Source organism: Equus caballus, chromosome 10 (genome assembly GCF_041296265.1).
Source record: "Equus caballus isolate H_3958 breed thoroughbred chromosome 10, TB-T2T, whole genome shotgun sequence".
Lineage (NCBI taxonomy): Eukaryota > Metazoa > Chordata > Mammalia > Perissodactyla > Equidae > Equus > Equus caballus.
In genome coordinates this window covers 20714428-20742100 of record NC_091693.1, presented here as the reverse complement: position 1 = coordinate 20742100, position 27673 = coordinate 20714428, and the positions used below count along the sequence as shown (strand labels likewise).

Here is a 27673-nt window from a genome sequence, read left to right as displayed (position 1 = left end):
GTCATAGCATCATCTGTCTTTTCTAGTTGTGGAGCCCCCGGAAGCTCAGGACCCACCTGGCCAAGGCTAGACCCTCCCAGCCCTCCTGATGTGTGTCCTGCGCTGTGGAGTCAGGGGTGGGGAGAAAGGAAGAGTCAGAGACAGGTGTAGACCAGTGGTTCTCAAATGGACACAGTTTTGTCCCTCCCTCTCGGGAAACATTGGCAGTGTCTGGAGACATTTCTCCCACAGGTTCTGCAAGGACACAGGCAAGGAGGTGGATGGCCACGTTCTCCGTGGCGGTGGAGGGATGGAGGCAGGACAGGTGTCCATTTTGGGAGAGTGGACAGTGACATGTGGTAGATGCTTCCTATGGAGCAATAAGCAGAATTTGGGAGTGAGATGCACCAGACACACACACAACAAGGATGGACCTTAAAGCCTGGCTATATTGGTTTCCTAGAGCTGCCATAACTAAGTACCACACCTTGGGTACCTCAAAACAACAGAAATCTATTCTCTCACAGTTCTGGAGGCTGGAACTCCATAACCAAGGTATTGGCAGGGTTGTTTCCTTCGCAGGGGTTCATAGGCAGAATCTGTCCACGCCTCCTTCTAGGCTCCCTTTGTTCCAGCATTCCTTGGCATTCCTCATCTTATGGTAGCATAACTCTAGTCTCTCTCTAAATGTCCACATGGCCATCTTCCCACTGCATCCTCGTCTCTGTTTTCTCTTCTTACAAGGCCATTAGTCATTGGATTAGGTGCCATCCTAATCCAGGATGACCTCATCTTAACTCATAACATCTACAAAGGCCCCTGTCTCCAAGTATGGTCACATTCACAAGGAGCAGGGGTTAGGCTCTGGGCTTATCTTTAGTTGGCTTCCACTTTGTTGTATCCAGTCAGACAACTGGCAGAGGTTGGTGTACACATTGAGTTTGTTGAGTAGGTCACACAGAAATCGTCCCAAGGATATGAAGCCCTGAAGGAAACTATCACAGTCCAGGATGCCCCCAGGGTCACCCTTGGGAGAGAGTGAGAGGGGAAGTGAGTCACTGAAGTGAGAGACTTTCAGAAGGAACAGGGCAGCCGAATATACACAAGGACAAAGACTCAGGGACACACACGGAGACCCAGGCATGGAAAGAGAGACAGGTTTGTAAACAGAGGCAGCATTGGTCACCCTCCCTTTAAAAAACCAGCCTCAGGAGAGACATCAGCAAAATGACAGAGTAGGCAGCTACAGACACCCATTAATCAACAGAAAGATTGAAAACAAGCAGACACCGTCAGAACCAAGTATGTCAGAACTCTGGAACAGTCAAAGGTTTACAGCAACCAAGCAAATGCTGAGTCAAGAAAAAAGGCAACTTAGAAATGGGAGAAAAGCTTTGCAGAGTTTTTATTGGCTCCAGATCTGGCGCCTCCCTGGTTTGACAGTAGTCCTGAGGATGGCAGCCTACACTCCCAGGGTGGGACCGTGGTCTCTGATTCTGAAGGGAGCACAGCAGATCTTATACACAAATTATTGTGTTTGTCTATTCCTACCTGTCTTGGTTAACCTGAAGGACTGACAAAGGGTGCTTGTCTCTATTCCCCCAACTCAGAACTCACTCAGGGAGGAAAAGTGGCAGGCATTGTCCAAAAACATCGCCAGGAAAAGGAAAACCCCACAGCTGCCTGGGACAAAAGATTGTAGTTACAACATAAAAGGTACTATCTGAAGCCTGGAAAGAAAACTGGAGAATATTTTTGGCAAATTGGGGCATTTCAAAGGGTACATGTACACTAGGGGAATTTAGAAAGCCACACTCATGCCAAGGGCAGACCATATACACAGAAAAGACCTGAAAAGTCCCTAAGCTTTCATCTCCTGCTGATCACTAGGCTGAGCACCAGGAGGAAGTGAAGACAAACGCTGGGTTATTTTAAAAACCTGGCTAAGAGTCAGAGGAGTAATGCAACACTGAGCCAATCGACAAAGGCTGGGACAGGTGTAGATATTCCTCCTGATGCTCAAGGAGATGTCCATCAAAACACTAACTGAATGCAACCTAAAGGAACAGGGACTTCAGTAACCACACACAACAAGGAATAAAGTCTTTTGTAGGAAAAAAAAAAGTTTTGAAATATCATTAAACCAATGGACTACTACAGCCTACTACAGTCAAAAAGAAAAAAAAACTTGAGGGAAAGGAGAAATCTTATTTTTATGGTTAACATGCTATAATGTGCAATTTTCAACAACAAAAAAGGCATGCAAAGAAGCAAGAGTATATGGCCCATTCGAAGGAGCTAAATAAAGTAGCAGAAACCATCCCTGAGGAACCACAGACATTGGATTACTTCTATACAAAGACATTAAAATAACTGTCTCAAATTTGCTCAAATAACTAAAGGAAAACACGGACAAAGAACTGAAAGAAATCAGGCAATGATGAATGCATAAAATGAGAGTATCAATAAAGAGATAGATCTTATAAAAAGGAACCAAACAGAGCTGGCCCAGTGGCATAGTGGTTAAGTCTGTGCACTCTACTTCAGCAGCCCAGGCTTCATGGGTTTGGATCCTGGGTGTGGGACCTAGCAACACTCGTCAAGGCCAGCTATGGCAGCATCCCACATAAAATAGAGGCAGATTGGCACCAATGTTAGCTCAGGGCCAATCTTCATCAAAAAAAAAAAAAAAAGGAACCAAACAGAAATTCTGGAGATGAAAAGTACAATACCTGAAATGAAAAAGTCACTTGGGGCTGGCCAGCCCTGTGGCCAAGTGGTTAAGTTCGTGTGCTCTGCTTCGGCAACCCAGGGTTCACCGGTTCAAGTCCTGGGTGTGGACCTACACACTGCTCATCAAGTCCTGCTGTGGTGGCATCCCATACAAAGGAACTAGAATGACTTACAACTAGACAAATATGTACTGGGGCTTTGGGGAGGGAACAAAAAGAAGAAGAAGAAGTTTGGCAACAGATGTTAGCTCAGGTGCCAATCTTAAAAAAAAAAAAAAAAAAAAAAGCATTTACCAGCAGAATTGAGCAGCCAGAAGAAAGAATCAGCAAACTTGAAGGAAGGTCATTGAAATTATCCTGTCTCAGGAACAGAAATAAAAAAAAGAACAGTGAACAGTGGACAGAACCTAAAGGACATGTGGGATACCATCAACTAAAGCCACATACACATTATGGGAGTCCCACAAGGCAAACAGACAGAAAAGGAGGCAGAAGAATGTCTGAAAAAGTCATGGCCAAAAACCTCCCAAATCTGATGAAATACATGAATCTACACATCCAAGAAGCTCAATAACTCCAAGTAGGACACACTCGAAGACATCTGAACTGAGACGTATAATTAAACTGTCAAAACACAAAGACGAAGAGAAAATCCTGAAAGCAGCAACAGAGAAGCAACTGGTCACGTGCAAGTGACCTGCTGCAAGACCAACAGCCAATTTCTCATCACAAACCAGGACACCTAAAGGCAGTAGGATGGCATATTAAAAGTGCAGAAAGAAAATAAACCATCAAACAAGAATTCTACATCTGGCAAAACATTTCTTCAAAAATGAGGGAGAAAGTAAGGCATTTCAAGAAAAACAAAAGCTGAGGGAGGAGGTGACCAGAATGCCCATCCTACAAGAAATGCTAGAGTCCTTCAAGTTGCCATGAAAGGACACTAGACAGAAACTTGAAGCCATGCAAAGAAATAAGGATCTCCGGAAAGGTACTACATAAGTAAATACAAAAACCAGTAATACTACATTTTGGGATGGTAACACCGCTTTTTCTTTCCTACAGAATTTAAGACACAAATGCATGAAAAGTAATTATAAATCTGTTTTACTTGGCACATGACTTAGAAAGATGTAATTTGTGAGAACGATGACATAAAGGGGGAGCAGAGGTGTAGTTTTCATACGCTCTTGAGGTGAAGTTGGTATCGATTCAAATCAGGTTGTTACAAATTTAAGATGTTAATCGTAACCCCTCCAATTAACAGTAAGAAAATATTTTTTAAATGTATACACAAAAGGAGGTGAGAAAGGTAGTGCCCTGTGTTTCCTAGCATCGCTGAGCAGTTATTATATGCCAGGCAGGAGGCTTAATCCTTACAGATGTTCATCTAATCCTTGAAATATTTATACGGGGTGGGCACTACTGGCCTCATCTGACAGAGGAGGGGGCTGTGACTCAGAAAGGGGCAGCCACTAGGTGGAGGGAATGAGTTCCAGGATTTGGAGGCTACTGCAAGTGGCAGTAGCATGCACAAGATTTATTTGGATGTTTATTTGGTTTGCATTGGTGGGGGGTTAGAGGATTCCCCCATGACATGAGACGTTCCAGTGGACCAATTTCCAGGGGCCCACCATCCAGAGGGCAGAGGGGAGGCAGGTCCAGGGAGCTTCTAGAGGAGAGGGAGCTCAGAGAGGAGGTTTCCCTGGTGATGTCGCCCAGCAAGTTGGGAAGCCCATGGGTAAGAGAGCTCCAACGTGCCACAGTGCAAAGGGCCTGTATTCATAGGGCACAGGTGGCAGATGAAGTTTCTTGGGGTGTTCAAAGCAAATGGCTAAAAGTATGTTTGTTTGGGCTATTTTTAAATTATTGGATATGTAAATTTTTGAGTTTGCAATCCTAGGCTTTTGAGCTGATGGGTCTCAGCCTGCTGTGAAGAAATAAACGTACACACCAGTATACAAAATCCACCGCTGGCTCATTTTTATAACAGTCAGCCAAGTTCACCTGGATGCAGGGGTTCTGGCCCCCACCATCAGCCACCACATACAGAGAAATTAACTGTGACGTGATGCCCACGCCGTGGAGAGGGTGACAGTGGACTGAAATCAGCACCCACTCTCATCTCTGGGGGATCCTTCACCTCCTTCAGGCTCCCAACCTCCCCTCAGGCTCTCTCTGCCCCTCTCTCCTTCCAGCTCCCACCTGGCCCCTGTTCCCAGCTCAGGCCCCCGCTCTACTCTGGCTCCACCTGGCCAGGTGCACCCTCAGAGCCCTGTGTCGTCCAGAACTGTGAAGGACCTGAGATTTTACCTGCCTGCAGTCAAATAGGTTAACCTGTCACAGTTCCACGGATCCTGGCAGAACACTTGAGACTCCTGGGTCTGGGAAAGGACTTTCCTTTCTTGACTCAGCAGGCAGCATGAGCTCCGGGTTCACACTGGCTCGCCTTGACCCCCAAGTCCTACAGGATGATCAGAGGGGTTCAACGTGGATGCTGTGCAGCGTTTGTGCTACTGCTGGGGAACCCAGGCTTGCAGATCCTTCATCTTAGAAGGGGGCTGGGAAGAAACTTGTCTGACTTTTGTACAGGAGGGAGATAGTATCTTTATTATCTTGGACAGACCTGCTCTGAATGGGGCATACTATATTTATATATTTTGGACAATAAATAAATCTGTTATGGAGGGACATTATCTTTAATCATCCAGGATGGTGAACATACATACTCTGTGTTCTATGTGAATATCCTTGAAAAGACAGCCCAGAAAGAAACAGTAGTTAATGAGTTTCTGAGAAGACACACGGAAAGGCGAGAGGGCTGTGGAGAAGTGTTCCCATCACCGTTCAGCTCATCTCCTCTGTCTCTCTTTCTACTTCCTCCATCCCTTCCTCACTTGATCTATTTTTCATTCTCCTGCCTGTTCTGTTCTTTCTCTCCTGCTCCTTCCTGGGATGAGTTCTCACTGTCTCTGTCCTGTTTCCTCCATGCTGTCTCTTTACTCCATCTCTCACTGTTTTCTCTCAGCCTTTACCATTCTCTAACTTTTGATGCTCCCTCAGCACTCCATTTCTTCCTGTCATTATCTCTTTCGCACTCTCCCTCTATCTCCCCTTCATTTATTTTCTCACTGTCTCGGTTTCTCCATGAGTTCATGTTACTCCCTCCCTCCCTCCCTCTCTCTCTCTCTCTCTCTCTCTGTATTCCTCACTGTTTCCTTCTCTCTTCTGGGCCTTTCCCAAGCCCTCCTGCCCCATCTCCCTTTCCCCCTCCTCTCTCCTCCTTCCCTGCATCCTTTTCTCTCCCCAGCAGCTACAAGGTCTGGCTAGGTCAGCACAGCCTTCTGAAGCACAAAGACGAAGAGCAGTGGACTGAAGTCAGACGCTGGCCCCCTCCCTGGACGACTACAGCCACAACCTCAGGCTGCTCCACCTGGCGGAGCCTGTCAACACGACCGTGAAGGTCCTGGGCCAGCCCAGCCAGGAACCCAAAGTGGGGAGCCCTTGCCACACCACTGGCTAGGACAATGACTCAGAAAACGTATGTCAAGGCCGCCTTGCCGGCTGGGACTCAGACACCTGGATCTGAAGGAGGAGGGGGTTGAGTGTGGGAACCCCTGAGTCTGACTGAAGAGGGGACAGATCTGGACTCCTCGATCCAAAAAAGAAGGAGGCTGGGGGCTGACTCTCCTCGGTCCTAGGGGAAGGGGCTGAGGAGCCAACCGAGGTCAGCAACAGTTCCGTTCCTCCATTCCTACAGCCAGGAAGCCAAAGGATCTCCCAAGTGAAGGCGTCAAACTCCTGTCTAATGACATGTGCCAGGGCCCATGTCCACAGGGTGCCAGATTCATGCCATGCACTGGGAACATGGAGGATGGTAAAGACACCTGCCTGGTAAGCCAGACTCTCCCCTTGGGTCGACCACCTGGGCGGGGGAGAGGACCCAGATTCAAGGCGGGGGTGTGAGAGCGCAGCAGACATATGTCTCCACCGCTTCACCCCTCCCCCATTCAGCCCCTGCCCCGAGCCTCAGCTCTCTCCTTTGTGCTGCCTTCGCCTTCCCAAACCCCGACCCAGGCACCACCTGCATCTCATGCCCCCACGTCATCCTTCATTCCGTCCTCCATGCAACATGTCTTACTGAGCATCTGCTATGTGCCCGGCACTGTCCCAGCCCCTGGGAAGACAGCAGTGATCAGACGGAGAACAACCTCCACCGTGGAGCTCTCATTCTAGGGAGGGGAGACAGAGAGATAGACACAGTGAACATGGCACAGAAGTGGTGGTGCTTGTCAGGAGGTGAGGGAGCTCTGGGGGCGGGAGGAGAGAGAGCAGAGCCAGGGAGGTGGCTGGTGTGATGAGAGGGGTGACCTCGTGTGGAAGGTGAGGCTGGGCAGACACCTGCGGCAGGTGAGGGTGAGCCGCGTGCTGTCTGGGGGAAGAGCAGAGGGAACAGCAGGTGCAGAGGCCCCGAGGGATGTGGGCCTGGTGTGTGTGAGGCCCAGCGAGGCCGGTGTGGGTGGAGCCCAGCGAGCAGGGGAGAGGGCGGGAGGTGACGGCTCGGGGAAGAAAGGGCCCGTCCTGTGGGGCCTCCCTGGGTCCAGGGGAGGACTTTGCTCTTCCTCTGAGGGACCCAGGAGGGGCAGGTGGTGCTGAGCAGGAGCAGGACAGGGTCTGACTTGGGTGTTCACAGGTCCCTGTGGCATCCGTGTGGGGTCAGCGTCCAGGGGTGAGGAGAGGCAGGGGGCCTGGTGGGGGGGTGAGGATGAGGCTGACCAGGGTGGTGGCAGAGACGAGGGGAGATGGGGTCCACTCTGGGTACCTCGAAAGGGAGCCCACAGGATTCGCTGACCGAGTGCAAGTGGGAGTGAGAGGCGGCGAGGACTAAGGATGATCCTGAGGTTTGGCCTGAGTGTCAGCTGAGCAGCCCCAAGGAGACGTTCACACCCCCCACCACACACACATGTGCGCGCACACACACAGCCCCTGACACCCACCAAGTGCCACCTGAGCCCAGCGTTTTCCACCAAACTCATTCCCACTTCACCCCCCAGCCCCGCAGTCTCTGGGCCGCCCCTTTTCTTCCCTTCCACGACCCATCAGTCCCCAAGCCTGGTCCCTCCTGTCCCCTGACTCTCACTGACTGCCCCCTCCTCTCTGTTGCACTAACTCCACTAACAGGTGGCCTTGTTCCCACCTGTTCTCACTCCAGCCTTCTACACAGGCTCCTGACCCTGTCTCCCGCTCTACACTATCCCCCACCTGCCCCAGTGGGTTATTCCAATCTCAGAGCTGCCCTTGCCTCTGTGGTCACTTCAGGGAAATGTTACAAGCGGAGAGCCCTGCACTCTACGGGCCTGGGCACACTCCGTGAGCTGCTCTCTATGACCCGCGCACAGCCGGGACTGGAGGCGTGGCCTTGGTTACGAGGGCGGGACTGGATGGGGGCGTGGTCCCAGAACCATGGGCAAGGCTGGGCCAGGGGCGTGGCCACAGCTGTGTGGGCGGGACTGGATGGGGGCGTGGTACCAGCTCCGTGGGCAGGACTGGGCAGGGGGCGGGGCCTAGGCTCTGTTGGTGGGCCGGGATGGGGGCGTGGTACCAGCTCCGTGGGCGGGACTGGGCAGGGGCGGGGCCTAGGCTCTGTTAGTGGGCCGGGATGGGGGCGTGGCCTACACTTGTTCTGTGGACTGTTCTAGACCGAGGCTGTGGAATTAAGAAGTCAAATCTCTGCTCAGGAGAGGGCGGGTGACCCAGCTATGGAGACTTAGCATGGAGGGAATGATTTGAACCTGGACATGAGGACCCAGAGAGTAGGGCAGAGGGTGGAGTCTGTTGTGATGGAGACCCATTCTGCTCTGGGTCCGAAACCCAGCTCAGCCTCTCAGGCAGTGAGTGAGATCAGGCAAGGTGTCTTGATGAGCCCTGATCCCTCATCCTTGAGGCAAAGGATGAGGATGTAACTGGAGATGGTTGGGAGTGAGGATGGAGCTGGGCTGGCAATGGGGATGGCGATGCGGATGCAGTTTCTGCGGAGCTGACCTGCCCTCTGGTCCTTAGCTCCTCCACCAGCAGCCCGAGTTTGTAGGGCCTTGACCTCAACCTACAGCCGGGCAGTCAGGTGATGGAGGCCACGTGCTCCGTGCCACGCCAGCATACAGCCGCTCCACCAACATCAACAACCTCATGCTACTCAAGCTGAATGCCACAACCACCGAGTCGGACTGCGTCGGCTCCCTCAGCATCACCTCCCAGTGCACCAGGCCGGGTGCCCCCTGCCTCATCCCCAGCTGGGGCTGGAGGAGGAAAAGGGAGCCCTGACTTTGACCCTCACTGTGTCTCTGTGCTTGACTCTCTGCTCTCCTTATGGTGTGTCCCAGGCCAGTCCCCCAGTGCTGCAGTGTGTCAACGTGCGGGAGATGACCGAGAAGGTCCGCAAAGCCACCTACCCATTGCTCTGCCCTCCGGGCATGTTCTGTTCCAGCAGAGGCCAAAAGGCGAGGGGCCCTGCATGTCAGATCTGGGAAAGGCAGGTTCGGGGAGAAAGGAGGAGACCTGTACACACAGGGAGACGGGAGTGGGGCAGAGAGAAGGAGAGAGTGAGAACCGGGACCCCAGGATGGAGAGACACAAAATATGGAGACCCGGGGAGGTCAAAGAGAAGGAGAGTGAGGCCCCATTCAGAGAAAGAGGGTGGAAGAGAGAGGAGAAGTGGGAGGCAGAGGGACGCGCGAGGCTGGAGGCATAAAGAGAGAACAAAATGGAGACAGTGGGATGGAGAGAAATGAGGGACATCAAGGGGAAAGGAGGAGGGAGATGCCCAAACTGAGATGGAGAGAGATGGAGGAAGGGAGAAAATCAGACGCAGAGAGGCAGGGAAAAGGGTAAGGAAAACAAAGAAACAGAGGGAACCAGAGGTAAAATAAAGAAACAGCGAGAGAGAGACCAACACTGCGGGACGCTGAGAACAGCACAGATTAAACTTCAGGACGAGCAAGGACAGGCACACGGAGGAGGAACAGCTCGGGCGGGAGGAGGGCAGGAAAAGGAAGCAACTGAGCGGGCAGAGGGCGCCCAGGCTCTGGGACGGGACCTCTCGGGGGTGGGGGGTAGAAGTGGGAGAGGGCTGGGTTTGGGGGGAAAGATCTGTCCTGCCTGCCTTTGTCTTCTGTCCTGTTTTCTCCCGCTTCCTCTCTTCTCCATCTCTCTCTGTTCCCCCACCTTTGACCTTCCGCCTGACTGGAATCTTGGTCCCCCTCTCCCTCTCTCCCAGGGAGATGCTGGAGCCCTCTGGTCTGGGGTGGGAGGATCCTGCCGGGCCTGTGCCCACGCGAGGGCGTCCCTGTGAGGAACCCGACACGCCAAAAAATCGGCACAAACATGTCCCCGTTCAGCAATTGGATCCAGGAACTCCTGCAGGCCGATTAAGGACGAATCCCAGGACCAAGGCGTCTCCAGCCTCCCCTCCCCGCTGCCGCCAAGATCCACCCCTCTCCTCAGAGTTCCAGAATTCTGAGTCCTTCCCCTCCTCCCACAGCCCTCCTCCGCCAGACCCCGGAGTCCCCGCCCCCAGCCCTCTCAATCAGCGCAGTCCTCCCTCAAAGCCAGGAAACCGGGTCCCCAGCTCCTCCTCCAGCCCCTCCTCCCCCAGACCCGGGAGTCTGGACCCCCAGACCCTCCTCCCTCAGACGCAGGAGTCCGGAGCCCCAGCCGCTCCTCCAGCCTCCTCCTCCCCCACCCCCAGGAGCCCGGGCCCCTACCCCTCCTCCTCCAGCTCCTGGAGCCCGGGCCCCCAGCTCCTTCTCCCTCGGACCCCACAGTCCAGGCCCCCAGCCCCGCCTCCCTCAGACCCCATAGTCCAGGCCCCCAGCCCCTCCACCCTCAGACCCAGGAGTCCAGGCCCCCAGCCCCTCCTCCCTTAGACGCTGGAGTCCGGAGCCCCAGCTCCTCCTCCAGCCTCCTCCTCCCCCAGACCCAGGAGACCTGGCCCCCAGCCCCTCCTCCCTCAGACGCGGGAGCAAACCTCCTACAGACAGGCGCACACTTGCGCCGTCTAGCGGCGGGACACTCCCACGACAAGAAGAGAGAGGCGGGTTTTCAGGCTCCGTTCCCTCCTGCTCCGCCCAGCACAGCCCAAGAAATAGTCTCAGAGAAAAACTAGGCTCTGCGTCGTCCGGCGTCTCCCTGCTCGGTGTCACACTCACACTAGGGCCTCACGCATCCGTTTCCTCTCCCTGGGCCTCAGTTTCTCCATCTGTCTTGATAAGGGGGTTTCAGAAAAGGAGAGACCTTGCCTCTCAAAGTCCCGGATCTGCCACTGCCAGGCTATGTCATCTGAGACAGACCCCACGACCACCCCTCCCCAGGATTCTGTTCCCAGGGGAAACTGATAATAATGGCCCAGGATTACTCAGCACTGAATGCGTGCCAGCCACGGATTGCAGGCATTAACACCTCAAAACTCCCCAACAAGGCAGAAACGACTATCATTCCCATTTACAGATGAGGAAATTGAGGCACAGAGAGGCCAAGTGGCTTGTCCAAGGACACACAGCATTATATGTTGGAGGCAGGATTCGAACCCAGGCCTGGCTCCAGAGTCAGTGGTCTGAATCACGTCCTGCATTAACCGGTCTTTCAAGCGGCTGCCTAATTTTACGATTTACACACCTGCTCCATGTGGATTACCTCATCCAACCCTAGCTACCCCACCCGAAGACCCCTTCACAGACGAGCACCTCATAACCAGAGAGGTGGTGCTGTACGCCCAAGGGGCGACAGGACTTGGCTGCCCCCTCAGCTCCTGCAGCCCGGGTGACCTTGAATGACTGGGGCCCGCCCCTCCCCCACTGCCTGCTCACCCGTCAAACGGGGTGGGATTAACAGTCGTGGTTCACTCCGTGTTCTTAGCTCCTTACACGCACTAACCCTTAGCTACTCCTCAAAAAACTTTATCAGAGGATCCTCTGATTATCCGATTTTAAGGATGAGAAATTGAAGTACAGAGAAGGGAAGACACCAGGATCTCCCAAATTAGCAAGCGGGGAGCAGGGGTCGGGGCCCAGGCCGTCTGACTCCAGAGCCAGCACCCTGGACTGGCCCCATGAGGGATGGGGGCTGTGGTGAGACGAAAGGAGAAGAGGGCAGATGCCACATGGGGGTTCGCTCGGGCACCAGGAGCCCAGTGCCCCTCCCAGGGTGAGCAGGACGCAGTGACTGTCTGCCTGGGGGAGGGGGCTCAAGATGAGGCTTGTGGTAGTAGGAGGGTCCCAAAGGGCTTCAGATGCCAGGCTGAGGGCCGGGACCTTGCCCGGGGGGCAATGGGGAGTCATCACAGAAGGGCAGTGAGGAAAGGAGGGATGGGTCAGCTCTGAGTGTAGAGAGACCCTCTGAGGCCACCTAGACTGGAAGGTGGGAGGACAGGAAGAGGCTGGGGTGAGGGTCCAGGGGCAGAGGAGGGCGCCCGAAGTACAGCCAGGCCCAAGGGACAGAGAGGAGGGAACGGGGCAGAAAGAGGCAGAAGCAAGAGGGCGCGGCTGGGGACTGTTGGGTGGTAGGGGATGAGGGGAAGAGGGGGCGCCCTGGGAGTCGGGCCACATGGCTGGGTGGACGGCCAGGCTGTCCCTGAGATGAGAAACATGGGAGGCAGAGGGTATGGGGAAAAGGAGAAATGAGTTAGGACACAGTGAGTGAGAAGGGCCTGGGGACACTGGGGAGGGGGGCTCCCAGGAGCAGGTGGCTGCCCCAGGCAGGAGCTCAGGGTCAGACGGAGGAGAGCTGCCTGGTGGGAGCTTAAGTTCGAGAGAGTTGATGAAAGACTCTGGGGAGGAGCAGGAACAAGACAGAAGGCGGGACTGAGGCCGCGGTGGACGTGAAGGACATCTGAGGAGATGCCCGGGAGGACGTCGACGGCTCAGGTCTAACTCGCCAGAGTGAGCGGGAGGAGGGGAGCTGACGTCAGCGCGTGGGGGCGGGGCGCCCTCCCGGGGAGCCCCCGAGCGCTCGGGGCGTGTGAGCATGGGCTGCGCTGCCTCCGGGGACTCCCTCAGTGTCCCCATCTATGTCACGGAGACTCTGGCAGTACCTGCCTCTGGGCGTTAGTGGGAGGAGCACGTGCGACTGCGATGGAAAATGCTTAGCCTGGCACCTGGGAAGCCACCCCACTGGCTCACCATCTTCCCTTCGCCACCGCCCAGCCCCAAAAGAGGGAGGTGGCTCAAGGGGTGGGGGCGAAGGGCCAACCAGGTGTTCCCAGAGTCAAGACACTGGGTTCCTCTTTGCAACCTTTGCCTGTGACGCCCCTCTCTGGGCCTCAGTTCCCTCCCTACTAGGGAGGAAGCCATAATAACCACCTCACAGGGCTGCAGGAGGATAAATGAGATCATGGAAACAGGGACGGCTCAGCTGAAGCTGCGGCCCTCTGTAACGCCCACAGACTTTGAGCACAGAATTACGGCGAGATGAAGGGAGAGAGGAGTTCTAGAATAGCTCCCAGCCCGGGAATCCAGAATGTCTGAAGGTCTGGGGGTTCCAGGACATCCGAAGATCTAGGGTTCTAGGATGCCTGGAGATCTGAGATTCTAGATTATTTGTAAATCTTGGCGTTCTAGAGCGTCCGAGGACCTAGACTTCCAGAATGTCTTAGGGCTAGAGATTCTAGAAGGCCTGGTATTCTAGAGATTTTGAGGATCTATGGTTCTAGAATGACTGGAACCCTAGGGTTCTGGAATAACAGAGGGCCTGTGGTTCTGGTCTGAAAGACATTTGGGAGTTTAGAGACCATCATTGCCCCATATTATCTGTGGGGAAGTCAAGGGCCAGGGACCCCTAGGCACTGGCCATTGATCTCCTGAACAGTCAGCCCTAATCATGCAGCCTCTTCCCATAAAGGTGATGGCTTTCCAGATGCAGGGAGGGGCCATACTGACAACAGAACCCATCCTTCACTGGGTGTTCTGAGGCTGATTCTTACTGCTCTCTGTGTATCCTCACTAGTTAAACGAGTCAGGATAGACTCTAGACAATTGTTCAGGGCCCTCCATGGACCCAAGATACTGGAAGACAACTTCAAATTCCCAGAGCCTTGGGTCATCTTAGTGATGCTATCCAGCCTCAAGAAGCAAAATCCAGATTTTAAGCCTCAGAAGCCAGAATCAAGACTGCAGGATCCAGAATGAAGGCTCCAGTCTCCCAGTCTCTAAATTCAGGCTCTAGAGTCAAGATTCTAAGAATCTCAGAATCACGGAAGCAAGGCCCGTGTCTCCCCATCCAGCCTCTTAAATGCACAATGGAGATTTGAAACTCTAGACTTCACAATCCAAAGTCAACCCATGAAACCTCAGAATCAAGACCCAGACTCTAGAATCCAAGTCTCAAAATTCAGAATCCAAAATCTGCCATTCATACTCCAGGCCCCAGGCTTCACACAGCAGGTGTGAAGGTTTCCAATCTCAAGTCCTAGATTCCAAACACTAGACTTCAGACTCCTAGTCTAGACTCTAAATGTGAAGGCCCAGGATCTAGAATCCAAGCCTGAGACTTGTCATTCAAAAGCCACATTCCAGGATCCAGATTCCAAACCCAAACTCCAGAACTCAGACTCCAAAATCCACATTCTAGACTTCAGGCCATGAATGCTCACATCTAGACCCCCAAATTGAGAATCCAGAATTGGAGGTTCAGAATTGAAGATCCAGAACCAGAGATCTTGATCCAGAATCCAGGACCATAGATCCAGATCCAGAATCCAGAATTGGGAGGTCCAGAATCCAAGATCCAGAATTGAGAGGTCTAGATCCAGAATCCACTGTCCAGAATCCAGAATCAGAGATCTGAGGTCTAGAATCCAGAATTGAGCATCCAGAATCAGGGATCCAGATCTAGGTCCAGGATCCAAGATCCAGAATCCTCCTCCAGACACAAGAAGCATGACTCTAGAATCCAATTTCAACACTCCAGACCCCAAATTCCAGGTTACAGCCTCTAGACTCCGGGCTTTATATTTTGATATCCTCCTATTTTCTGCTCTTTCCCTCCTGTCTCCTCCTCCTGCCCCTGCCCCTGGCAGAGAATTCCACCTTGTAGACTCAGACAAAAGCTTGAGACTAATAAATGCTCAATAGGCATCATCCCCCCGCCCCACCAGCCACCTAGGCGTCCCTGCCTGTAAACCCAACTCTCAGTCACCTCCCACCTCATCCTACCCAACCCCACCCCAGATCGGGGTGGGTCTGGGAGCTTATAAAGGCAGGCATTCAGGTGCCTGCTCTCCTTTTTCTGGCATCCAAGCTGCCGCAGATGCTGCTGGAGGATCTGGAAGGGGGTAAGATCTTTGAGACAGGAGTGGTGGGGCTGGGAGGCACAAGTCTGCCCCGGTCTAGTGGAGACACCGATGCCCTGATCCTAAGGGACAAACATGGATCACCCTGAGGGAGCTGAGTGTCAAGGGCACCTGGGTAGGTCTGTGTGTCCTTCACTGAGGCCCCAAGTTGAACCTAAACCAAGAAAATGTCCTGGAGATGCAAGAAGGACCCGCGGGGGGTGGGGGAGGGCGTGAATCCCCAAAAGCGGTTGTACCAGAGCCAAGAACAAGGTCAGGAGTTATCAGAGGTTCCGGTCAGCTCAGCACACCCTTCCTGAGGCGTCCTGTGTGCCAGGCCCCAGGCTGGGCAGTACTGGGGACATAGAAAAGCCCCAACATGAGTGTTCCTGGGGATCTGTGCTGTGGGACCCAGAAGAGATGCCGCTCAGGTATCAGGGCCTCTCAGAAGAGGTGGGGGGGGGGGGCTGAACCTCAGAGGGCAAATATGGATTTGGAAGGGGGAGGGAGGAAGGACTTTAATTCATTCCCAAAGCTTGCTGAAGGTGGGACCCTGCACCAGGCCATGCTGGGGATCCAGAGTCCAGTCAGGCTGAGCCTGCCCTCGGGGAGTCCTCAGTCTGGTGGGGGAGGTGGGCATCACTGAGAGGGGGAGCTCAGAAAAGCCCTCAAAGAGGAAGTGGATTCTGAAGGGAATGGCCTACCTGGGAGAAAGAACAACCTGAGCAAAGGCACAGAGGCATGAAATTGCAAGAAGGAAAATGGAAGAATTGGCTATGATCTGGCCAGAGGGGCTAGGAGGGGAAAAGCCACTCCTGTCCTCAAAAGTGGGGCTGGAATCTTATACTGGGGGTGCTGGAGATCCATGAGGGCGGTGAGTGGGAATATGGCCAACTCTGGCCATACAGGGGGACAGGCTAGGGGGTGCGAACATGAGTGGAAGGACAGATTGGAAGCTACCCAAGAGACTGGGACAGGGTCAGGGGAGACAATGTATCCTAAGCCAGGCTTTGGGGATCGAGAGAGATCCAGGAGGCAAGTGGGAGGGTGCTGGGGTCTCTTCTGGTGCCTGGGGAAATGGCAGATCCTTCAGAGATGGGGAACGCAAGAGGAAGAGCAGGTTGGAGGTGGAGAACAAAGATGGTGAAAGGAAGTTTCTTAAGCAACAGGTGGGATGAGTTTGTGTCTGGAGGGGACCAGGTGGGGGCAGGAGGGTCCAGCCTCACCCTGGTTCGCTCTCTCCGCTCCTCAGACTTCAGCAGAGCCCTGATCCCTCTTGCACAATGTGGCTTCTCCTTACCTTCTACTTCCTGCTGACATCGGCAGGTGAGCTTGGCCAGGTTGGGTCCGGGGCTATGGGAGCGTGATGTCCCCTAACTCCCCCATCCTGAGAATATCTGGGCCCTGCAATCTGCCAGCCCCTCTCTGACCCGGAGACCATGTGATGATCTCTCCCTCACTCACACCCCCACCTCAGCCACCAGCCCTTCCTGAGTCCTCAGCCCACCCCAACAGCTGTCAGGGGCCTGGGGCTGCTCTGGAGTTCCCATGACAAGGAGCACAGCCCGGGGTGACACAGACTTGAGTTCAAGTTCTGGGGCTGCCTCTTCCTTGCTGTGTGACCTTGAGGAAACTACTTCCCCTCTCTGGGCCTCAAGTGCCTTCTCTGAAGGACAGACAGCACTACCTGTGAGTAGGATGATGAGGTTTCAACAGCATAATGTAGGTAAAGCTCATAATAAGCATTAAACAAGCGTTGAGAGGCCAAGAACACAGATTCTGCGTTTGAATCCTGCCTCTGCCACTTTCTAGTTACTTACCGTCTCTGTGACTCAGGTTTTCCAACTGTACCATGGAGATGACAACAGACGCGTGAGGCACTAGAAGGTGCCTAGCTGGGCATAGTGCCCTGTACGGATGTGTTAGCATTGCTGAGCGCTCAGTATATACCAGGCACAGTGCTCAGTGCTAGGATGCTCAGCTAATCCTCTATGGGTGGGCTCTACTGGCCTCAATTGACAGGGGAGGGGGCTGTGGCTCAGAAAGGGGCAGCCACTAGGTCAAGGTGACCCCGTGTGGCAGGAAAACTCCAGACCCCATTCAGCCACCACCCGTGGACAAATTAATTGTAACTTGATGCCTGTACCCTGGAGAAGTTGAAGGTAGACTTTCATTAACCCCCCCCTCACATGACCCTCGTCCCTGGGGGCCCCTCGGACCTCCCTCAGCCTGCCGCCAGCCTCCCCTCGGGCTCTCTCCGTGCTCTCTCCTCCCTGCCTCCTGCCTGCCTGCTGCACCCAGCTGGGGCCTCCGCCCTCCTCCGGCTTGGACTGGCCAAGCGCGGCCTCGGTGCCCAGCTCTTCAACCCACATCCTCTGTCCCTCGCAGGACACCCCACCCTTTTCTTGTTAAGCCCCTTGTCCACCACATCCGCCTTCCCCCTGCCTTGCGGGGGCCCCTGGCCCAGTTCCTGACTCTTGTGGGCAGAGTGTGGGCATTTGGTCCAGCTGTGCAAATCCTGCCCCAGTGTGGGTGTCTGTGTACCTGGCTGTGACCTTGAGGGGACATATCTACATTGCCCAGTGTAGGGAGTCATAGTCCTGTGACCTTGAAACATCCCTGTTTATGTCCTTGTGCATGGTGCTATTCTGTCAGTGTGTGTGTGTGGTGGGTGTGCAAGGCCCTGTGTGTCCACATTTTGCACACCTGTACGAACCAGGTCCCCAGACACGAAACCGGATGAGTGACCTTGGACGTCAAGTGACTGATTTGGCGGCTGATCTAGAGATGGATAAATACGTCCCGTCCTGGCTGCCTGTGTCTCTAGCTATGTGTCTTTGACCTTGACTGCCCAGCCGTGGGTCCAGGTGTCGCTGTGGGGTCTGATCTAGTGGCTCCACATCCAGTGTTGGCCTCTGTGTCGGTGGTTATACCTTTGAATCTCCACAAAGAGGCTTGGGGATGAATTACAGTTTTGACCTTGGTTATCTTCATCTGGGTCTGCACACGTGTCTGGCTAACTTGGCCATATCTGAGTCCACAACCTGAACATCCACATATGCTGTGCATGTCTGCATAACCAAGTCTATTCTCCTTTGTTTAAAATAACTAAGATTTATTAGGCAGCTACAATGTGCCAGAAACCACACACACACACACACAGACTCCTATTCAATTCTTACAACAACCCCATTTTACAGATGAGGAAACAGAAGCACAGAGAGGTCAAATAGTTTGCTCAAAGTCTCACGGATAATATGCTTGGGCCCAGGGGACTTTATCACTCCAGGTTTTTAACCAAGATATTATAGACTGATGTCTGTGAACAAGTCTTAGGGGGCCTGAGTGCATATCGGTGTCTCTCCCCATGTACCTTTATTAAGGACCCCACCTTGTGTGTGCAGACCCCATGTACAAGTGTATGCGTCTGTGACCTGGTATATGCAGACCCACACTATAAATTTAGGTCTGAGCTTCCATGCCCAAATCTGCATCTGTGAACGTGTCTGTGTGTGTGCACGCCCACGTCTTAACTCTCCATGTTCATACCCCCATATGCACGTCTGTGCTATGATTCTTGAAGCTGCAACCCATGAACACGCAAGTGAGTTTCTGTGTAAAACACTGTCCATAGCAGTTCCTGAGTTTGCAAGACTGGTTGTGGCTGTCTGTTTCCCCATGACCTTGTGCGGCCACATCTGTGTCCTTGTATGACACACTGCTTTTGGCTGAGCTGTCCAGACTCTGGAGCCAAGACTGTGTGTCATACCTATGGAATGGCCACATCCATTTGATGTCTGTGACAGCTCAGTAACCTTGAGTGACTTGTTTCAAGGGGCCATCTGTCTGGACCTGTATCCATTGTCCCTGCCTCCACTCCCAATCACAGAGGACTTCTTGTCCTCTGGTCCTCTCCCCTCCTCTCTCTCCCAGAGTCCTGCAGCAAATGGGAGTGGGGCCGAGGGCAGGGGGACAGTTCTAAAGAAAACAAGCAGCAGCTGTAAAAGCTAAAAGAAAGCAGTGCTTAAAAATCAACAGCAGGGACATCTTAAGAAACTGGGGGAAGACATGGGTGAAAAAATATGTAATGAGGGCAGGGTGCGAGGAAAAGTACTTTGTCCTCAGGGATCCTCCTCTCCCCCCTCTCCCAGCCTCACAGGACGACAGTGACAAGATGCTGGAAGATGAGGAGTGTGCACCCCACTCCCAGCCGTGGCAAGCGGCCCTCTTCCATCGTGGACGTTTTAACTGTGGTGCTTCCCTCATCTCCCCGCGCTGGGTGCTGTCTGCAGCCCACTGCCAAACCCGGTATGAAGGCAGGGCTCAGGGTCCTGAGGGGGCATGGCGGGAAGGGTCCAGGGAGCTGAGGATCTTGGATTCTGAGGAAGAAAGAGCTGGAGCCAGGGAGTGAGTTCCAGGTGTGTGCACGACTCTGGACACCTTGGTCCCTGAAGAGCAGAGGCTGGAACTATTGGCTTCAGGGCCTTGGGGAGAGGGGAACGGATATCCAGATTCCTAAAGGGTCAGGGGACCCCAGGTTGCCCGCTCTCTGATTTTTCCTGTCTACTCCTCACTCCACTTGCGGCTAAAACACTCGCCCGCACAGCTCCATGAGAGTGCGTCTGGGCGAGCACAATCTGCGCAAGCGCGATGGCCCCGAGCAACTGCGGGCTGTTTCTCGCGTCATCGTACATCCGGGCTACGAAGCGCGCGGCCATATCCATGACGTAATGTTGCTGCGACTAATCCGGCCCGCGCTCATCTCCGAGCAAGTGCGACCGGTGGCGCTGCCCACGCGCTGCCCTCAGCCCGGCGACGCCTGCCTGGTGTCCGGGTGGGGCCTGGTGTCTGGCGGCGGGCCTAGGACCACGGGGAGCTCGGTGCCCCAAGGTGCGTGAAAGGATGGAGCTGGATGCTGGGCCCCTAAGGACCATGTTCCCGAGGCGTCTTGGGCGGAGGGGACAAGGGCCTGAAAATGTACGGGTTCGCTCCAAGCCCACTGTCCTCCCCAGTGAGTCTCCCGGATACGTTGCATTGTGCCAACATCAGCGTGATCTCGGCCGCATCTTGCAACAAGGCCTACCCGGGGTGCTTGATGGACACCATGGTGTGTGCGGGCGTGGAGGGCGGAGGCACGAACTCCTGTGAGGTCAGAGCCCGGGGGCCATGCCCGGAGGGGAGACGGAGCGGGGAGGGGAACAGGTGCTGGAGTTGGGATGGGGTCGCGTTTTGCCTGCTTGGGGCCGGAGAAGATCCGACGGGTAGGTTTGGGGATGGAGAAAGCAGAGCAGTTAGAATGGGCGTGAGATTGGAGTTGGGGTTAGAGACGGTGATAGGGGTGGGTTGTGTGCGTGGTGTGGAGTGTTGCTTGGTTTGGGATGGCGCGGGCTGGTGTGGAGAAGGGGAACGGGTTTGGTTTGATGTGAGGTGGGAAATGTGTCAGGGTTGAATTGGGGATGGGAGTAAATTTTGTTTGGGATGCCAAACACGTGACGACTGGGGTGGGTTGTATTGGAAGTGAAGATGGGCGTGGCTCTGGTTCAATTTCAAATGGGGAAGATGTGGGGTTGAGTTAGAGTGGCATGGGGTGGGGTTGGACGTGGGTTGGCTGAGTCGCGTTGAGTTGAGTTGGGTTCCGGTTGAGTTGGTTTGGGTTACACTGAGTTGAGTTGGTGGCGTTGGACTGGATTTTGACTGAGATTGTGCATGTTGATTAGGATGGGGATGAGGGCACTGGATCCAGAAGGTTCCCACTCAAGCTTCCTCTTCTTCTCACAGGGTGACTCCGGGGGACCCCTGGTCTGTGGGGGCGTCCTGCAGGGCATTGTGTCCTGGGGTGACGTTCCCTGCGACACTACCACCAAGCCTGGTGTCTATACCAAAGTCTGCCGCTACTTGGAGTGGATCAGGGAAACCATGGAGAGCAACTGACTGTTCTGGCCTAACCGCCGGTGTCCCTGACTGAGCAGAAGCTCCCACGGCTGGCCAGCAGACCCGTCCTGACCTGGGACAGAATTAAGCCATTCCCCAAGACCCCATTTGTCCAAGGCCCAGATGCTAGCCAAGGACTTGTCCCGTCTCAGGCCAGAGCTGGCGCTCAAGGCCACCTGTTTAACACCAACATAACAGAGAGTGCTGATGCAAATTTTTCTGTGACTTTCTTCTGAGGGTGAAGGGAAATGGGGGACAGAGGCTGGGTGGGGACCTCAGAGCCACCGAACACTGTTCCTTTTCACCTACCGCCCTAATCCCTAGGTGAAGAGAAGAGGCTTGAAGGAGGACTCTGTTCATTCAGCACGTAGGATCAGCTGTGTGATCTTCAGCAAAAGACCCAACCCCACTCAGCCTCAGTTTCCTCATCTGTAAAACGGGGATCGTATTGCTTACCTCATAGGGTTGTAAGGATTGAATGAGGAAATTCATATGAAGTGATTCAAATAATGCCTGGCACTGGGAAAACACTATATATCTGTGGACTCTGGTGAAAGGACCCACCACACAATAAATTATCAAGAATGACTTCATTTTCTTCAAGACTTAGTTCTGGGCTTCCTGGTAGCCATAGCAAAAAGGCAAATACTCTCCTTTGCTTAGGCAGGTTCCTGACCTACCGCGGAGGCTGGGACCCTGTAACCCGCTTGGATCTTACTGAAGAGCCAAGGGAACTTGTCGCAAGCCCATGGGTTTACCATTGAGGCTGCAGGAATCCAGTTCCTGATTCTCTTCAGAGATCCCAAATACATGACTTTCAAGGTCACTCAGTGTTGAAGTACGTGAACTTGGCTCCTCAGACCTAAATAATTTATTGTTGTGGGGGTGGATTGGAATTTGAGGAGAGGACGCTCTTGACCTTGGAGGGGAGATCGTTTGGGACTCCTGGGACTTTGGATGACGTAACCTTGAGCATCCGGATTTGGAGAATAAGGAGTGGGGGATGGTAATGGGAACCCAACATTGTTTGGCGGGAAGATTGATTTTGAAATCTAGGGAACTTATCCAGGGAAACCATTGAAATTCCACGTTCTGGATCCAGGATGCTAGGATGGTGGTGATGGGTACCCTAAGCTTTTATCATGAGAGGAGCAGGAATTTGGGGGACCTAGATCCGAGTCTGGGAGTACAAGAATCAGAAAGCTATTTCAGGGGGAGCTGGAAGCTGGGAAGCTGACATCTTGGCTCTAAGTGGTGCGGGGAGGAGAGAATGAGCCCCACTGTTGGTATTTGAGGGTGCACAGGTCTTGGGGTGCATGGCCTTACTTGGGGTTCAGGTGTATGGGGTCTGGATTAGGGATTAGGGAGCAGTCTCTGCTCCCTCTCACTCTCCCCTCCCCTCACTGGCTCTGTCCCCAAGAGCAAGGCCCCAGGAGCTCCAGGCCCTGCCCCGTCTGGCCTCAGGCCCCAGGACTGCTTCTAGCATGATTGAGGGCCTGCAGCTCGACAGGTGCTCGCGCTCCCTTCCTCCTGGGGTGGGAGGAGGTGTCCGGCTCCCAGGTGGCAGGGGCAGAGCCTTGGCGGGGCGTCTGGGTTGCCAGCAGGGCAGAGGCGGGGCCCGGGGGGACGAAGGCTTTAAAACGCTCCTCCGAGAAGCTCCCCAGCTCCGAGCTCACCGCCTGGCTGCCCCTGGACGCCTTTGTCACCATGTGGCTCCCAGTTCTGTGCCTTGCCCTGTCCCTGGTGGGGACCGGTGAGAAGTGGGGAAGATGTGGGCGGGGGAGCGGGCCCCGACTCTCTGCCCTCTCCCTCCCCCCCATAGGTCCTTCCCCTGTCACCCTTCACCCTAGACTGTGCCCCAGATCAGGGTAGCAGGCTCTTTCTTCTCTCCCAGCCCTACCCTAACATCCTACCCCAGCCCCTCCTCACAGGCCTCACTCCTCCACTAGGTCTTCCCAGGACCTCCCAGAATTTTCTCCTCCTCCCCACTCAGACCCTGCCCCCAGTCCCTTTACCAAAGGGGCAGGTCCTGGGCCATCTCTGTCTCTGGGCGACTCCAGCTCTTCCAAGGACGCCCCCACCCCCCACCCTGCCAAGCCCACCAGACCCTGGGACCCTGACCACCTGCTCCTACCCTCTGGTTCTTTATGACCCAATGGTCTGGTTCCTGAGTCCCCATATCCTACCACACCCTGGTGACTTCCCTTCCAGCTGTTAGCTCTCAATTAGGTCCCCCAGATTGTGGCCTCTGGTCTCCCCCAATCCTCCCAGGACCCCCAAATACCACCAGACACCTACACTTCTTCCCAAACAGACTTTCTGGTCCATGACATCTGGTGGGCCCCCCATCCTGGTTGGGGGCTGTGTGAATGTCTCTTCCTTTCCTGACTCTTTGCCCCAGAGCTCACATCCAGTACCCCCAGCTTTCTCCCCCACGAAAAACAGCCAGAACCCCCAACCACATGCTCCTTTCTTTGTAGAATTTCCATCCTTTCTCAAACTCCAGCCCTTCTCCAGCTGAGATCCTCCTGTACAGCTCTGGTTTTCTGGGATCCCATCCCCAGGATCCCAAACACCTTCCAGCCCAGCTGTCCTGCCCTGCCTCCCCCAAGTGCCCCAACACGTGATTCTAAAGCCCCACATGAAGGGGTCCTCCCCGTGTTCCCACAGCTGCTTGGCCCAATATGCCTCCTTTGCCATTCGTGTCCTGGCACCGCTCCCAAGAGAACCCCACATCCTGCCAGCACCCTCAGACCATGAACCCCATCCCCATGGAACCACCTGGTCCAGAATGACTATCATCCGGCTCTCTGTCCTCCTGAGCCCAACCCACTTTTGACCCCAAACCTGCTCCCAGAGCCCTCACAATGCCATCCCTGGTTTGCAGGACCCCAAACCCTCACAGGATCCCTCTCCCAGCCTAACCCTTTCATTCGCTCTTGACCTGCAACCCCAACTTCTACCAACTCTCGGAGCCCAGTTGGCCCCTTCCAGTCCCAAATCCGGGGACCCCCAAATTCCCCAGCCCAGATGTTCTCCTTGGCCTCTCACACCTGATTCCCCAAATCTGTATCCTTTCCAGAACCCCAAAACTCCATCCGGGACCTCACCATTTCCTCACCTGGTAGCCCCCAACCCTCCGAATCCTCCCCCAGCTCTGAACCTCTCCCTTGGGGCCTTTATTCCTGGTTTCTGTTTCCCCTCTGAACGCACAGCTTCCTGCCCCTTGTCCGAGACCCCAAGCCACCCGACCCCCACCCTCGATGCCTGCCCCAGTGCTGTCTTGTCATCTCCTATCCTGATCCCTGGGGTCAGCTCCGCTCTCAGCATCAACTCTCCCCACCCAGGACCAGCCACCCACCCCCCATCCCAAGGACGGCTCCAGAATTCCGGGTCCTTCCCAACACCCCTTGCCCATGTCCCCAGACCCCCAGCCTGGTCCTCTGCCCACATGTCCCCCCAACCCCACAGCACAGCTCCCTTTCCTAGCCCAGTCCCCTGGCCTCTCCTGTCAGCCTTCGCCCCCACCCCTGACCCAGCCCCCCTTTCACAGGTGCCGCGCCCCCCATCCAGTCTCGGATCATAGGAGGCTGGGAGTGTAAGAACCATTCCAAACCCTGGCAGGCGGCTGTGTACCATTACAGCAGCTTCCAGTGTGGGGGCGTCCTGGTGGACCCCCAGTGGGTGCTCACAGCCGCTCACTGCAAGAACGAGTGAGTAGGGGCCAGCCCAGTGGTGAAGCAGTTAAGTTTGCGCGTTCTGCTTCAGCAGCCTGGGGTTCACCGGTTTGGATCCCGGGTGTGGACCTATGCACTGCTTGTGAAGTCCTGCTGTGGCAGGTGTCCCACATATAAAACAGAGGAAGATGGGCACAGATGTTAGCTCAGGGCCAATCTTCCTAAAAAAAAAAAAAAGAAAGAAAGAAAGAAAAAGAAAAGAACAAGTAAGTAGGATCAGGGGGTCTGGGGAGGGTGGTGTCTGTGCTCCCACAGGAATGGTCAGCCAGGGCCGTTCTCCTGGGATAACCTCAGGGAGGCTGGGGGCTGAGGGAGAGAAGGATGGCACTGGTCCAGGGCCCAGGGAGAGAGGCGGGGCTGGGACTGGACGACCCCAGGGAAGCCCTGCCATGGCTGCCTGGTCTCTCTGTGTCTCCCCATGCAACCGGCTCTCTGTCTTCCTGTGTCTCTCCCATACCTGGCTCTGTTGTGTGTCTCTCTGTGTGACTTTGATTTGTCTCTATCTTCCTCTGTCTTCTGTCTCCATGTCTCTGTGTCTCTCCCTGTCTCTGTCCATCTCTGGGTCTCTCAGCTGCCATCCCTGTCTCTGTAGGTCTCTCTCTGTGTCTCTGCCTCACTCCCTCTCCCCCATCACTGCTGAGCACACTGTCCCCCAGGATGGGACTGCAGGGGACCCCCAGAGAAGAGGAAGGGATCATCCTCAACATGTATGGGGGGGGGGACTTCTCACGCTGCCCAGCCCCTCCCTCCAGGGCGTCGTTCATTCAGTGGGACACAGGGAAGGGCTGGTTTCAGCTGGTACTGGGTGGGGGCAATGGAGGAAGGAGGAAGAAGGAGAAAGGGAGAAGGTGCTGGGGAGGGAGGGGACGCTGGCCTTGGGGGGGGCCAGGCCACCCAGCTGCTGGGGAAGCAGCGCCACAGCCCCAGCTGCCGGTGAGCCGCCTCAGGCCTCCCCTCCTCCCCTGCCCCACCTCCCGCCCCCCTTCTCTCTCACTCTGTCTCCCCTCCCTCTGTCCTGTTTCTCAATCACTCTTGACTTCCTCCGTGCCTACTCACTCCATTTCTCCTTCTCCTGCCTCTCCGCCTTTTCACTCCTGCTGTGACGAGTCTCACTGTCTTGTCTCCTCCTCCCGTCCGTGCTCTCTCTAGCTCACTGTTCCCCTGCCTTCCTCATGCCCTATATTTTTTAAGCTCTTTTTTTTCACTCCGTTTCTCTTTGTCCCTGGATCTGCCTTTCACGCTGTCACATTCTTTTTTTCCTCACTGTCTCTATTTCTCCATGACTCTAATCTTTCCTTCTCTCTCTCTCTCGCCCTCTCTCATGTTTTCTCCTTGTTCTTCTTTTCCGTTTTGGACCCTCCCCGAGGCTCCCCTGCCCCACCCCCCTCCCGCCTCCCCTCTCCTCATTCCCTCCATCCCCCTCTCTCCCCAGCTATTACCAGATCTGGCTGGGGCGCCACAATCTGTTTGAGGATGAAGACACAGCCCAGTTCTTCCTCGTCGCTAAAAGCTTCCCACACCCTGACTTCAATCTGAGCCTCCTGGAGAACAACAACCGCCTCCCAGGAGAGGACTACAGCCACGACCTCATGCTGCTCCAGCTGGCGCAGCCCGCCCAGATAACAGTCGCCGTGCAGGTCCTGGCCCTGCCCACCCAGGAACCTGTACTGGGGAGCACCTGCTATGCCTCCGGCTGGGGCAGCATCGAACCAGATAAGTGTATGTCGGGGGCCAGACCTGCAGCCTGGAGCCCAGACCCCCGGGGGTAAGGGAGGAGGGGCTGGTGGCCCGGACTCCTAGCCTGAGGGAGGAGGGGCTGGGGGCCTGGAGTCCTGGGTCTGAGGGAGGAGGGGCTGGGGGCCAGGACCCCTGGGTCTAAGGGAGGAGGGGCTGGGGGCCAGGACTCCCGGGTCTGAGGGAGGAGGGCTGAGGACACCTGCGTGTCTTTATCTCCCTGGCCCATAGTCACATACCCGGATGAACTCCGGTGTGTGGACCTCACACTCCTGTCCAACGATGTGTGTGACAACGCCCACTCTCAGAACGTGACAGAGTACATGCTGTGTGCTGGGCACTTGGAGGGCGGCAAGGACACATGCGTGGTAAGTGAGCCTGTGCCCCCAGGGCTTCGAAGTCTTCGGGGAGGGGACTCAGATTCCGGACTGGGTGTGAGAGCAAAGTAGGCATCTGTCCCACTTTTCCCAGTTGTAGCCCCGCCCCCGTGCCTCAGCTCCCTCCCCGTGCCCCCTCGCTTTCCCAAACCCCCATCCAGACATCCCTGTATCTCCTTCCACATCATAGTTCACCCCTTCCTCCCTCTGACACATATTTATTGTCCAGTCCGAGAAAGTTTCTTGGCAGAGGTGACATCTGAGATGACCCCAAGGGTGGACGGGTCCCATACACGTATCCTGCTCCTCCTCTGCGCTGACCTGTCTGCAGGTACTGTCCTGCTGGACCCTGCCCCATGTGCAGAACCTGGACCCTGAAGACCCATCCCCATGGGCCAGGACTCGAGGCACTGTCCTCTCTGCTGGAATCTGGCTTCCCTTCTCTGGGAGTGGACTCTGGGGATAACTGTCTCTTTCCCCATAGCTGGGGGGTCGCTGGGTGTGATCGGTGAGCCCAGGTCTGAGAGCTGGGGCCCCGCAGGCAGAACCCGGGGCTTCACGGACCTCTCTCTCTCCCCCTTGTGCTGTAGGGTGACTCAGGGGGCCCGCTGATCTGCGATGGTGTGTTTCAAGGAGTCACGTCCTGGGGCCACATCCCGTGTGGCAGGCCCAATAAGCCCGCCGTCTACACCAAACTGATACCCCATGTGCAGTGGATCCAGGACACCATAGCAGCCAATCCCTGAATGCCCCCACCCTGTCCCCTACCCCCAGTAAAACCGAATTCGCATCAAGTCCTGGTATCATCTGGGCTTCCAGACGCCGGGCACTTGGAAGCTCGGGACCCACCTGGCCCAGGTTGGA

General features: G+C 55.0%; 2 protein-coding genes across 6 annotated transcripts; both read left to right on the top strand.

Moving 5' to 3' along the window:
* The first annotated feature begins 14933 nt into the window (after nt 1-14933).
* On the top strand, nt 14934-21549 carry KLK15 (kallikrein related peptidase 15). Of its 4 annotated transcripts, none has more exons than XM_014729934.3 (6): nt 14934-15033; nt 16283-16356; nt 19182-19338; nt 19637-19920; nt 20043-20179; nt 20809-21549. In XM_014729934.3, exons 2-6 carry the CDS (start codon nt 16314-16316, stop codon nt 20959-20961), a joined length of 774 nt encoding a protein of 257 aa, XP_014585420.2. In that variant the 5' UTR covers nt 14934-15033; nt 16283-16313; the 3' UTR covers nt 20962-21549. The 4 variants fall into 4 exon arrangements, with proteins under 4 accessions (XP_014585420.2, XP_023506031.2, XP_070080865.1 ...); XM_023650263.2 differs by having other exon boundaries at nt 14946-15033; nt 20043-20137; XM_070224764.1 differs by lacking the exon at nt 14934-15033 and adding an exon at nt 15315-15461 and having other exon boundaries at nt 20043-20137.
* Nucleotides 21550-22623: 1074 nt separating this feature from the next.
* Nucleotides 22624-27603, top strand: KLK1 (kallikrein 1). 2 transcript variants are annotated; one of them, NM_001081892.2, is made up of 5 exons: nt 22624-22714; nt 24515-24674; nt 26131-26417; nt 26664-26800; nt 27400-27603. In NM_001081892.2, the coding sequence occupies exons 1-5, from the start codon at nt 22669-22671 to the stop codon at nt 27553-27555; spliced, it is 786 nt and encodes a 261-aa protein (NP_001075361.2). In that variant the 5' UTR covers nt 22624-22668; the 3' UTR covers nt 27556-27603. The 2 variants fall into 2 exon arrangements, with proteins under 2 accessions (NP_001075361.2, XP_023505175.1); XM_023649407.2 differs by lacking the exons at nt 22624-22714; nt 24515-24674 and adding an exon at nt 25498-25631.
* Nucleotides 27604-27673: the final 70 nt, after the last annotated feature.